This window comes from Lycorma delicatula, chromosome 10 (assembly GCF_047948215.1).
Source record: "Lycorma delicatula isolate Av1 chromosome 10, ASM4794821v1, whole genome shotgun sequence".
NCBI lineage: Eukaryota > Metazoa > Arthropoda > Insecta > Hemiptera > Fulgoridae > Lycorma > Lycorma delicatula.
Window position 1 is genome coordinate 80,232,465 of NC_134464.1, and position 14,400 is coordinate 80,246,864.

Sequence of the window (14,400 nt, forward strand, 5' to 3'; positions counted from 1 at the left end):
AGAAGGATAGACTGATAGGACAGGTGGAACAGTTAGATAGTCTTTCCTTTAAGAAAACATCTCATATATCTACATATGCTTACATAATATTCAGTACATTGTCAGAGTTGTTCAGGGTAGTTAATAACATGGTAAGCCAGCCATCAATCTATGTGCATAGCAATACACCGCCCGCTATAGATAATGCCAATATTTTGATAAAATAGTATGCAACATTTTACAGTTCTCTTATACAAAATCATAATTTGTAATTTGTTTATGCTATATTTTAATTGTAATATCTTCCCTTAAGTTAATTAACAATTAAATAGTAAAATGTTAAAGTAAAAAATGTAAGATGGTTAGTTAAAATAAATGTTCATTTTAATGAATAAAAAAAAAAATTAATTTTAGTACATATTTACAAGTTTTTTAAAATTATAATAATGTTGTATTTAAGTTGTACGAATGAATAATGTAAATCTGCTTGTTATTTATCTATTTATTAGTATTCTGTATCTTTATTTTTAGCTACACAAGTGTTTATAAGTTTTTTTTTGTACCAGACTGCATACAGATGCTCACAGTATCTCTGCAGACTGCAATATGTATGTACTTCATATTGTACCATGTAACTTAATTTAATAGTATCAGTCAGTCAAATTAAATTAGTAGTAATTCAAGCTGGCATTTCAATGTTTGTCTTTGAATAATAGATAATTTTAAGGATTTCTATGAAAAGAGCTTTCACACTTTTAGTAATTGAGGTGCTGTCTATTAACAAAAATCATCCATGTGTGTTTTTTTTTATATATAATATATTCTTTGTTGATCTTGATGTTGTTCAACCAATCAGTTGTTTGTCATACATTTAAATTTCTGTGCTAATTGTTTCACGGGTCCACAAATATGCATCTACTGATCAGTGTTTGATAAAATAATCTGAAAAATATTCAAGTTTGAAAATGAACTGTCATAGTGAAACTAAATTCATTCACTTTAATGCAGATGTTTCCACAATGCGTACAATGTATTAGGGCTTGATAAATGAAGGATGTGAATTAAAATTTTAATTTCATTGTCAAAAACTAATAAAAATCTAACGGGTCCAAAGATTACCTGAGTTAAACTGCTGTTAGATTTTTCTGAGTTGTTACAAATTTCTGTTCAGTTGAGTCACATACTGTGAAATCAGTGTAGTGAGAACGGGTAATTACATACTTTTTTTTTCCACGTCTTTTGTAATTAATGAAATTTTAGGTTTAATGCATTTTGAAACGTACGTTCTACCATCATGTAGGTTGTCGCATATTTACTAAAATAAATAAGCATATTCAATGCCCATTTTAATATTCTAAACTGGTACTTCATGTGATAAAAATCACAAGATGCATATAAAATTATGAAAAAAAATAATAATTTCTTTATTTGTCAGATTCCATCTAGGTATGTTTACCTAAAAAAAATTTGATTTTTTGATGTTGGACTTTCTGCTTAAATGATGCTGTAGATTTTTGTATAGCTTATTTTTCCACCAAAGAGTGCCCTTATTAGTTTTATTTTTTTCAAAAGTTTAGGTGACGTCATCAATATTTTCCCTTTAAATTTGTGTATTTCTATTGCAAATTATAATGAAAATTTAGTGAATTTTTTTCATGCTTTTTTTTCACCTGAATTTATTTGTAGTAATTATCTTTATTCGACAACATATTTTAATTGATTTTTTTTCTGTAGCCTGCATTCATATCTACTTTCTGTATTTTTGTTTTTTTAATTGTTTTATTTTCAAGACATTCTTAAAGCTTTTTGGATGAGTTATGAAACTACTGATTCTTAAGTTGATAGTTATTTAGGATAGTTCATTTTCAGAGGCAGGTTATTGTTATTTTATTTTTAATTGGTGCCCATTAAAACATTGTAAATTTAATGGTACTAAAATTGAAAGTTAAATTGAAAATATTTCTAGTAATTCAGATTATAATGAATTCGAGTTTAAAAATTCAAATTTCAGTATATTTAATTATTATTGGTAATATATATGTTTATGATTACCATTTAATTTATAGCAAATATATAGGTTAATACTTTAAGATGTGGAAAAGAAAATATCAGGAAATACTGTGTATACAGTAAAAATAATTTAAGTTCATCAGACAACAAGGTACTACATGTGTGTTTTTAAATAAAATAAAATTTAAATGTGTTAATTAAAGAATAATTTGGTACATAGGGAACTTATCATATGAAGTAGTAACTACTACTTAACCATGCCAGAGAATCTAATAATGCTAGCAGTGTTTATCATTTAATATTTACAAAAAAAATAAATAATTTATGAGGTATGTAATTTCTTATTTGTATGAAAAAATTAAGTGTAACAGTGCATTATTATCTGATACCTTGAGATTTGTTTCTTAAATAAAGTTAATATGTGTCATTTTTATGATATAGTAACTTGTTTTATCTCTAATATACCCATTCATTATGTTCACTATCTGTGTTTTAAGTTTGTGTTAAAAGAAATTAAAAAAAAATGTTCAGTTAAATTAAAATAAGGAAGCAGTTAGCTAGCCTACTGCATGTACAACACAAGAGTTGTTCTTGCTGACCTTGAAATTTCTATATAAATGCGACACATTAAATAAAACTAGAATTTGTAAATTATGTTTAATTAAAATTTTTCTGAATTATGAAGCAATTTTCTTGTATCCTCTGCCCTTTTTTCTTTCTCAATTTTTTTTATTAAAAAATTATTTTTTTTTTCTTGATTAAAACACCATTTTTATTAGTCAAAGTATAAATGATATAACAATATTATTATATCTTGATATAAAAATGTGTATGTATGGATGGATATACATATTTATTCTTGTATAATGCTTTGTGTTAAATCGATGTGTTTGGTATACCAGTAAGTATTAATAATTTAAGCTTTTCAATTACTTTCTACTATGTGCTATATTTTTTAATTTCAACATGTTTATTATATTCTACAGTTACTTGATTTCTTCTTAATTAATTCTCTATTTACTTTCTATAGTTATTTGATTATTAATTAGCTTAAATGTTCCTTTAACGTTCATAAAACCTTGTATTTTGAACTTTTAAGACTACTAATCTTCTTTAATACCTCATTTAAGTAACTTTTTTACCATATTAAAATTTTACACCCCCGCAGGCTATATAAAAAAAATTTTATAAGTTAAAAATCATAAATTATAACTTAAAAAGTGTCAAGTGCTTCTTTTTTCTTTGTTGACATATTTTATGTTGCATGTCTTTCAAGGTTACTGTGTGCATCCTTTTTAAGTTAATTGAATTTTTTAGTAAATTTTGATTTTTTGTATAATTATCTTAAATATCGGTTTTATATTGTCATTCGTTTAAAAAAAAAAAAAAAACTGAATTCATTGTTTTAACTTTTGTGTTGGTCTACAAAAAACAATTTATTATAATATGAGATTGTATGTTGACATACAATCATTATTCTACATGTTACTATATAAGTGTATTATCAAATGTAAAACAATTTATACATATCTGTTTATTATCTATCAATTGTTTTATCATTTTTTCATATAACTTGTTTGATTTTTTTCATTTTTCTTTGATCAGATATCATAAAAAGCTCATTTTCTGCTAAATGTATGTTTATTTTCAATTACTTTATGATTTTTTGGTCAATCAATCATGATAATTAATGGAATTCTTTACGAAATTCTTGTTAGTTATTTCTTTTTATTTTATTGTTAATTTGTTTTATCATGTGTTCAGTGTCAGGTTGCTATAGGAAGTAGAAGTATCTGCCAACATTAATTTTATTAATAGAAGTACCATATTAATATTTTTTTAAATAGGTAATTAGTTTTGATTATTATTTACAAGATAATAATATAATTTTTGTTGTTATTGAATAGTTTGTTAGGGAAAGGAAAATATTGCCACAACAGTTTGTATAAATAATGTCGCTATACTATTGCCCTGATTTTTTTTTTTTTTTTGCTTCTGTTATCTCAGAGTAGCCAATACCTTAGCAATTTTCTGTTTGTATACATGGTATTTTATATTGCATTTGTCACCCTTGTTCTGATGTTTTGTTCGTTAGATATCCCAGATTTTACATTTTTTAAATGTAGGATTTTTAATTTGTAAGACTGTATTAATAGTTGCAAATTGTACTTCCATTGATTAAAGAGCAGATCTATTGCTTTCAAGTTATTCATGTTTTATCTCTTTTACTAGATACGATCCAATCGTAAAATTATCTAACTATAATAATAATAATAATAATAATTTTTTCTTTTTTTTAATGTAAATGCAACAGGGTTTAGGAATTTAATTTAATTAATTATATTTTGTAAATCCATTTTTAATATAAAATAAAACCAAAGCGTCGTTAATCCCTTAATACATATACATTTATAAAAATAACTATAGTACATTTTAAAAATAACTTGGGATTTATAATTAATTACAGATCATATGTTTCTTTAAAAAACTTTATTAAAGTATTTTAATCATCAAAGTATTTTGAAGTCTTTAAAGTGAGACACAACTGTTCACCATTTTTGTTTACTGGAAAAGGAAGAGGAAAATCACTTAAATTTAACAAAACAAAATGCTTTTATTGGACATTCTGTTTATTGATTAAGGAATATACTGTGTCGTAAGTACATACCCATATGGCATTTTTCCAAATTTATTTTATGTTTTCAAACGTAATCTTAAAATTAAAATTACATTTTGGTACTATTGGTCTCATTCAAATGAACTTGAGATTTGATCTTACATTTTTGGTTTATAAATTTATAATAGAAATCAAATTATTGAAGAATTTATTTTCTTATGTAATATCTTATTAAAAAATGCTTTGCTTTAGTACTTTTCCATTTTATTTTGTTTATCTAAAAGTTGTTCAGTATTGTATGTAACAGAATTTTTTTCACTTCTCTTCGTAGTGAGAGAGGAGTAGTTCTCCATTATTTGTGCACTAACATTTTGAATTGAGAATATCTTTTGTTGTATCTTCTTGATTATTTGCACTTTCCATTCTAATCTTGGGACCACCCTTGCAGTTGTCACTCATTACTTCACCTCACAGTATTAAATTGACTGCTTAAGAAAATCTTTGTTTTAATTTTGATTTTTAGTTGGTGCTGCTCTATTTATCTATCACATCTTTCCTTTTCATACTTTATCTATTCATTATTCATTCGATTTTATTCTTGCAGCTATATCTGTGGACAACATTTTCTTTTTCTCAACCTCAACTAAAAAGATGCTGGAAATCTTTAGATATATGTTTGATGCTAGCAAACTTTTTTTTTTGGGTAAAAACCTTTGCTTGTGTTGCTTTTGTTACCTTTTCTTCATCTATTCTTTGTAATTTTGTTTCCCAAAGAAAATATGTTAAATACTGTAACCTTAATTTAACTCATCATCTTTATATCTATTTTTATTGTTTTATTCTTTTTTTTTGGTATTACTTTATGTTTTTGTTAACGTAAACTTATTGAAACGCATAAATAAATAGTCTAATGTATCAAATTAAATTTTTGTAACATTTTTGCTTTACCAAAAACTTGTATGTATATTATCTGTTTATTTTTGTGGGAGCTTAAATATTAGATTTATTGTCTAGATATTTTTCATAGGCAGTAGCATATTGCTGTGAAGCAATAAAAATGTGATTTCTGATAATAGTCAAACATATTATTGCTGTTAGATAATAAAATTTCAGAGGTGTAATTCTTTGTGTTAAAATTGGATTAGTTCCACTTTTAGTTGTGTTGTTCCAGAACCAAGTAAATTTTACATTATATCTGTTATAATTGATCATGTGTCCTTGAAATGTTTAATTTAACTCATGTGACTTAATTTTTTGTTATCAGTTATTTGTAATGATATTGAAAGTAAAGTAATTTGTTTGTTGGGAGTTTAAATTGAGACTTTTAATACTTTCACATCATTGGATATATCTCTCTCTCTCTCTCTCTCTCTCTCTCTCTCGCTTGCGTCTCTCTTTTTTCTCTTTCTTTGTTTATATGTGAAAGTGTGCTGTGTATTGTATCTGCTTTACACATGTAATTCCTTGTTTTTACTTTATTTAATTTATGTAAGCTTGGGTGATTAATTAAATCTGTTTTTATTTTTCTTAGAATTATTATTGGTACTTGTATTATTTTAATCGAAATTTACTTATCTCAACTATTTAGCAGCATTTACAGTTTCCTATAGAGTACTATTATTATTATTATTAATATTAGTTCAGTTCTGCAATAGGTAGATCCTACTTCGTTAAATATGTATGAAGAAAGCATCTTGCTTCATTTTGTTGCTACATTTTGTTACTTTTGTAAACGTAAACAATCAGATACCGTTCCAAGTGTTTGGTAGTAAGATTGTGTCTTCGACCACTCAAAATATTTTTATAAGTGGAAAAGGATTGTTCTGCACCCACTGAGGTAACTGGGCAGTATTTGAATTTTGGTTTTATGTTAGCACTTATTGTTTCTGACAAAAGTTCACCTGTCCCATTAATAATACTATCAATTTGACACAAAGGTTCAAAACCTGGTTATTGTTTTTTCTAAGTTTACACTGGAATACCTCTGGCAATGCGGAGTTCATTTGGCGGATTTTCATTAATTGAATAGATTCAGTCAACGCCAAACCTTGAGTTTCAAGCTTTTTGATACTTGCATATATGTGGGGAAAAATGATTGCTAATCACAGCTATATATATATATATTTTAATACTAGAATCGTTAAATTCTTCCATGGACTGACAAACTGCCATAGCCTCTGCATTATTGAAGTCCTTAACTACACCTTTGATGGCCTTGAAATGTTCATTGTAAAACAGTACAGCTTCAATCCACTTTCCCCGTCTAGTTACTAATGGTTTGGGAGGTAAAGGCACATTTGGCAGTTTTTCATTATAGGCCTTATTGTGAGCAGGTGTCTTAAGAAACACTTTCTTTGTTGATGAAATCAGTTTATTTACATTCACAAACATGGATCATACTTCTTCAGTGAATTGATGTACTCCGTGAGCAAAGCACATCACATGAATCAAATTGGGATAAAATACTAGGAGGGCTTTGGCTGCCTTGATCATACAGCTGCATCTGAGAGAAATATAAACATCTTTCATCTGCAGAAGATTCAGGAAATATTTTTTTAATACGCTCATTCACAAATCTGGCGATCATAGAATTTGTCTTTTCAAGGTCTTTGTAGGCCACCAGATAGGAAGAAGAAGGCTCTTGTTTTAATGCACTGACAATTAAATTTGCAATGTAACGGTCACAACTATTGGTAGTTTTGTCAGCTGTAATCCAAATAATGCTATCCTTGAGTATTTCTTCCAGAACATGTAGGTAAACTGCGCAATGTTGATTCATCTGGTATATTGTGATTCAAGCAATATTTTCGCAGAAAATCTTTGAAGGAAAGATTTGTATGTTTGTGAAAAGGAATACTACTTTTAAACAATGCTTCACATAAATCTATGCTAAAGTATTTTTTCTGTTTACCTTTGGAAGTGAAATCACTGCTATTTTCCCTTGTTATAAGTTGTTCTCGTGGGCCTTTCTTTTGCAATCTGTGATATAAAGACTTGTCTTGACATGCTGGTCTATTTGAAACTTTATTGTGCACGAAATATTTTTCTCGCAAATTCTACAATATAAAACATTTCCATCGTATGTAAATGTTACAGGATAGTCAGCTATCTATGAAGAGGCACTTTTTTTTCGGGAGGCATGGTACACATTAAACTTTGCTCAAATAAATAAAAAACTAAACCAATGCAATGAGTGCATCAACTAGGAATATACTAGTACAGGAATACTGTACTTGCGTAATTTAATTACCTAGTGGGAGGAGTGCTGCAGTAGGCGTGCGCGATGTTGAATGTTATCGTCCGTCTTTGTCTCGCGTGAGTGTGTTTTATTTGGCCTCATAATATCCTACCAAAACTATAGACATGCAGCTGCTAAGTGCGCTCTAACCGTGCGGCTAATAGGTTTGGCTAGCTACCAATGTAAGTTTTCATTTATTAACTAGGTACCCTACTGAAAAATATTGTGAATATAGTGAAAATATGCATCATCACTAGATTTTAAGGAAAATATGTAATAACTGGTTAGAATGGGCTCAATATGCAAATGCATATAATCCGGTGTCTACTCATTGTATTTATAAAATATAGTTTTTTACTTAATTATTTGTTTTATGAAATTGTGATAAACTCATATATCATTTGATTGTTAATCTGAGGCAGGTCTATTGCACTGTATCCATCTCCATTTTTTCTATTTCCAGCAAAATCATTGCTGAAATATTGCTATTTCTATTTCCTTTTCAGTCATTTGTAATCTTTACTTTTTTTTTCACCTTCTACTGATCTTCCTAATACTCTTTTAATCAAACCTTCTGTTCTTACTTTATTAACTGGACTGCTGGCTTTTACATTTTGAATTGTTCCGATTAAGCATATAATCTAATTCATTCTTCTCATGGTGATGATAAACTATGATCTTGCTTCATAAATAGGTTTAATGAGGATAGTTTTACTTTATTTTCCAATTATGTTTGATTTTTATTTTATTGCTTAAGTTTGCCTTCATAAAACTAAAGAAAAGTACCATTTTGACTGTTTTTTAACCTAACTTACATTTACTCTGTGAATATGCAAAAAAAATCCATAAATATGGTTTATTAATTGCTAAATTATGAATTTTTTCATTCTCATTTTCCTAGCCTAATTGCAACTTTAAAAACCTGTGGTATTCCAGTCTTCAGCTTCTGTCAAGTAATTGTTATTATAGTTCATAATGCTTAATTTTAATAATTATTTAAAACCACTAAATGTCTTGTTTTTATTGAGTTAGAAATATGTAAACTATATTGATAAAAAAACTCATTATTTCACTGATAAAGTGATAATTGAAAATAAAAATGTAGTTAATTGTTTTGTGACTATTAAGGCAATATACAATTACATTTGCATAAAAATTACTCATCTTAGCAGCCCTTAATTACAGCTATGTAATTTGTGTTGCATAATAATAAATTATTACACTAACTTTTTAACTGCCATTTTATGTGCATCAGTTATTTTAGAACAATATATTTTTTTAAACTAACTGTGACTGAAGTAAATTTTATTTGACAAAGCTGTAATTTCCTGGCATATTTATTTGTTCTTATTTATTGGAAAAAAGTGATAGATGAAAAAAGTTACTCAAGATTTTTTTTGTAGGGGTAATTTATTATGAAGTTTTAATGTAAAATTATCATTGTGTTGTTTAAATAAACCAAAAAATGTTTAAAAATTCAAAAAAAATGTTTTTTTTAATTCTGCTCTCTCCAAAATCACTTTCCAAGAAATTTTTTATATTTTTCTACATTTACTATGTTAAATGAAAGAAATTTTTAAAAATGCCGCTGAAGATTGTACAACGAATAAAAAGTTATTTAAATTATTTTTGGACTGGGATTGAATTATGATGAAATTTTATTGTAATATTTTTATTAAAGTTTGTTAATAGTATTAAAGGTTTAAATCTAAAGCAGGGTTATTTTTGCTCAATTTTGAGAAAATTGACTCCAAAATTTTACCAAAAAATTGAATCTTCATAAACACCAAGATTCTACAAAATTTCATAAAAATCAGTTTATCCAGTCAAAAGCCATCAAAAGGGCAGCTTTTGACTGGATAAACTCAATCAAAATGCCCAAATTTGGCAGTAGAATAAAAGAAGTGTGGTTTTTTGGTTGGATATAATGATATACTTTTAGATTTTTTTCTGCATGTTTCACAAGAAGTAGCTGAAAAGGGTAGTTTTCCTAAGTTTTATGAAAACAAAATTAAGTAATGAAATTAATTTCATAGATTAACAGAAAAGGACTGGGGAACAGAATAAAATTTTGATATTTTGCATTCATTTCAAAATATCAAACTGAGTTAATGTATAGTATAGTGAGTTTCAAACCCAATAATAATTTTTAAAAATACAACCAATTAATTAAGTAATTAAAAACTAATAATGCAACTTGTATTGTTAGAGAAGTTAGGATAAATTATGCTTGACAAGGTTGCATGCTATTCTATTATGCATTAAAAATTATTAATAACTTAAGCAGGTTAAACTGTAAATTAGAAATCAGAACACTCAGTTTCCAAAAAAAAAATAAAATTGCTTCATTATGTTAATATTAACTGTTATTTATTATGTAATTACTGCTTGTCATTTGGATATATCAGTATATCTTCATATTGATGATTTTTTTTGCAATCAGAATGGCCAGGTTTTAGATTAAAGTAAATTTCTTTTATAAACTATTCTTTAGCATCTACTTAATCTACTTCAATAACCATTTAGCGTAGCTCATTTTTGAATTTAATTTTTTTTGTGCAGGCATCAAGATGCATCGAGCCAGAACCATTGTCAACAACTTAGTACCATTCATCCCAAGTGCAGCTGGTCCTCAAAGATTTGCATCATGGCTACTGAGATCCAGCTCTGCTCCAATATCTCTCCATATCACTAGCACTCGACAATATAATGCTCCTGTTGCTACTGAACCGTTTCTCAATGGCAGTTCATCGGCCTATGTTGAAGAAATGTATAATGCATGGCTTGCAGATCCTAAAAGTGTTCATGCGGTAAGTGTTTTTTTGTGAAATTTTTTTGTTAACAGTAAAGTTATATTTTTCTCTAATATTTTTGTTTTACATACAAGCGTGTGTGCACACATACAAAACATATAATTTGTTTATTCTCTCTAGTTAATTTGAGCAAATTGGATGGTTGGAAGATTTGAAGTATGCAAGTCATTTCTTAGAATGCATTTATTCACTCCGATAGTATATTATGATGCACTTAAGCACTGATTTTAGTAATTAAATTGTGTGATAGCACTTGCACAGTAATTATATTTATATTCGTGCTCATTTTACCCCTTAAAATTGTTTTTATTTCTTACGACTGGCCTGATTATTGTGGGTAAACCAAAATTTCAGGATATAAATCCATATATTATAAAATGTTATCTTTATACTTATGTTCATAGAAAAAAAATAAACAAATGAATAATGTACTAGAAGAAAATAACATTGCATTAATGATGTAAGAAAAGGAACTTAATTAAATATATATTTAAAAATGTAAAAATGCTGTAATCTGTATATATTTAATTAAGCCTTAACTGAATTTCTTTTGTTTTAATAAAAATTATTTGTAATTTTACTTAATAGAAATTATTCTTGATTTACTTATTAGAACTGGTATCCATTATTTTAATTCTGATTAATTAATTTGACTGTGTTCAATCCAATTGTGTTTGATTAACTTTATTCAAGTCTTTTTATAAGTTTTAAAAATTAAATGCATACTTTGTTATAGTTAAAAATCATATTAGAAATTGTTCTTAAAAAAATTATGGGAACCTAATACTGAAGACTGTGTGAACTGTTATAAAAGGTTTATTTGTAGAGTGCTTTCTATACTTTTTGTTATTAATAGCAGTTTTTGTTTAATGTGTAAGTGCTTTTTTACCTACATCAAAAAATAGATTCTCAGTTGACTTAAGTAAATTTAAACAGATATTTATATATGCCGGCCTTCTTGGTATGAGTGGTAGTGTCTCGGCCTTTCATACAGAGGTCCCGGGTTCGAATCCCAGTCAGGCATGGCATTTTCACACAAGCTACAAATCATTTATAATATCTAATGTTAAAAAAAAATAGTAATAAAAAAAAATCAGTAATAATGCTCAGTAGTAGTCACATTTTATGTTATTTTTTTGTTTCATTTTTAAAAAATTAAAATACAGTTTTTCTTTTACATCTTGTGCAAATTGCTTTTTTGTACCTAATATTGATTATGGTAAGTAAAGTACACACACCTTTGAAGACGAAAATTCATAACTTATTTCTTTGCAATGGAGGTAGAAATGTAATAATGAAGAAATTTAATCTATTTTTCCTTAATGAATATCTTAAATTCAGCTCCATGGGGGCGAAGAAAGAATGAATATTTTTAATATCGTAACCTTCAAAGGAGTTAGGGCCTTGGTCGATGGCTTGAATGAAACCTGTAAATTTGAAAGTAATTGGTCAGTTGGTTGTCGCGTTATGCGATAACAAGCAAACAGACAAACTTTATATAGATATACATTTTTGAATAACTGTAATCAAAAGTGTACCTGATGCGTGCAGAAGTTAACCTTCCATCTAATAACAAATACCCCATTTGAATTTTGGAAATTGGACAATTGTTGTAGAGATATTATAAAAGCACCCCATTGCACCTCCCAAAACAGTGCCCTAGGAGCAGTCTGTTACCAGTTGATGGTGGTGATTCATCTAGCCTCACATGTAGTCCCCATGGGAAGCCCATTATTGTTAAACAGTAATTTTTCAATTTATTTAATATTTTATATTATTTAACGTAAATTTAATTCTATTATTTATTTATTTGATTGATTCGAATCATTCAGTTTAAACCCAGTTCACAGAGTGATAAAGAGACTAACAGTTCATTAATTTTATCATTAAAGTTTGTGCTTCAACCGGCAAATTTTCACTACTACATACATATATATATTTTTTTTTTTGAGATGAAATATATCTAAAAACCTTCTCAGTTATGCCAAGAAACATGAGTAAAAATTAGGTTGTGATTGATGAGTAGTTTTTTTTTTTGTTTATCCCGAACAAACAGAAACCCTCTTCCTCTTTGTATAATAATGTGTGGGTGTGTGCATGTGCATGTGTAATCTGTGCATATTGTATATTTACAATATAAAAAATAAATAATTAAATAAGTTAAGAAAAAAATAACCCAGTTTCAAAAAAATAAAAATTGGATCATTCTTTTTAATTAATTTTTGCATTCATTGCCAATTTTTAAGCTGTTTATATCCATTTCTACTGTGGCGCTGAGTTCAGAAGTCAAAATTTAACAAATAATTAAAAGTTTTTTTTATATTTAGTGATTCTATTTTAATGTATGACTTTAATATGTTAACTAATATGGAAAGAAAAATTTGGTCATTAAAATATTATTAACATTAACCATGTATTTTTATTATATAGTTTAATAATAATTTATGATATTAAATTAATTGCTCATTAGTTAATTTTTCAAAATGGTGAATTGCCATTTTCAAAGGTTATTAATATTTTATTTTTTTACGTTTTTTACTACGCACATAAAGTCAAACAGAATTATTCTTTTTGTTCTTCCAGTTATGAATCATAACACATGAAAAATGTCTCATTAAAATATATTTAATTAAGCACTAAAATTAAACAAGCATTATTTTTTTATCAATCTGATAATTATTTTATTATTTTTCTATCAATAAATATATTTGACATTATTGTAATTTTGGTAAATTATTCTTAAGATTTTTTTTGGAAGGGGGTTGGGAGGTTCAGTTTTATTCAACAGACGTCAGACTTTAGGTTTACTGTTTGCCGGGTTGCAATTGTGTGTTAGCATCCTCACTGTGGATTTACACAAGTCATCCTTATTTGTGGACACCTCACAAGGTTCTACACCCATACAACCAATAATGGAGAAGGGATGAAGGAGAAAGAAATGGATGGATTGTAAAAAAGGATGATCTCATCAGGATAAAGTAGGGTAGTTTACTGTCTTCCCCAGGACCTGTTTTCTAAACTTGTTCTAGTTTCTTAAAATTTGTTTTTGTTCTAAATAGATATAGTAATGCCATCTGCTATTTAGTTATATTGTATACGGAGTAGTAACAATCTTTTAATTTTCTTTAATAAGAGTATATTTTTTATTGATTATAAATAAGACAGAACATAGCCCATACTGGAATAAAAAGCATGTGGTTTTACATTGCACAACCAGGTACTAATGTTTTATTTCACAAATTATAGACAAATATGTCTGAATTTGGGATTGTTTTAGAATTTTCAAGGACTTATAGTATATTAAAATGAATAAAATATAAAGAAAAAGTAAGTGTTGTAATTCTTTTAAAGTCAAAATAAGTTGTCTGAATTCAAACTGTTAAAAAGAAAATAACATTTCAAAATAGTTAATAGATCAGATCAGATAATTTGTTGTTTTTTTTGTGTCATGACCGTAATGGTTATAGGGGACAACCTGACTTGAGACACAAGTCATTCTCAAAAATGATATACCTGTCTTTAAGAATAAGTATCTCACACCAGGCTTACTTGGAAAAGTAACTAGGAAAGTGATTTCCCTTTATATCACTGGACTGAATATATGGTTTCATATCGTCATGCAAATGACCCCTGAAATGCAGATACTATTCAACCCTGCAGTTGACACTTTCAACTGTGTAATGAACATTCTCTCAGAGAAAGCGGTTATGACTGATGCCTATTATACTTCATGTGCTTTGCAC

The 14,400-nt window shown here is 27.3% G+C and overlaps 1 protein-coding gene across 10 annotated transcripts in view; it reads left to right on the plus strand.

Moving 5' to 3' along the window:
* Positions 1-14,400, plus strand: part of Ogdh (oxoglutarate dehydrogenase Nc73EF) — a 156,308-nt gene that overhangs the window by 28,355 nt on the left and 113,553 nt on the right. For all 10 annotated transcript variants that reach the window (XM_075377602.1, XM_075377598.1, XM_075377597.1 and 7 more), the window contains exon 2: positions 10,407-10,654. In XM_075377602.1, coding sequence (XP_075233717.1) covers positions 10,415-10,654 — 240 coding nt within the window. In that variant the 5' untranslated portion in view covers positions 10,407-10,414. The remainder of the gene's footprint in view (positions 1-10,406; positions 10,655-14,400) is intronic.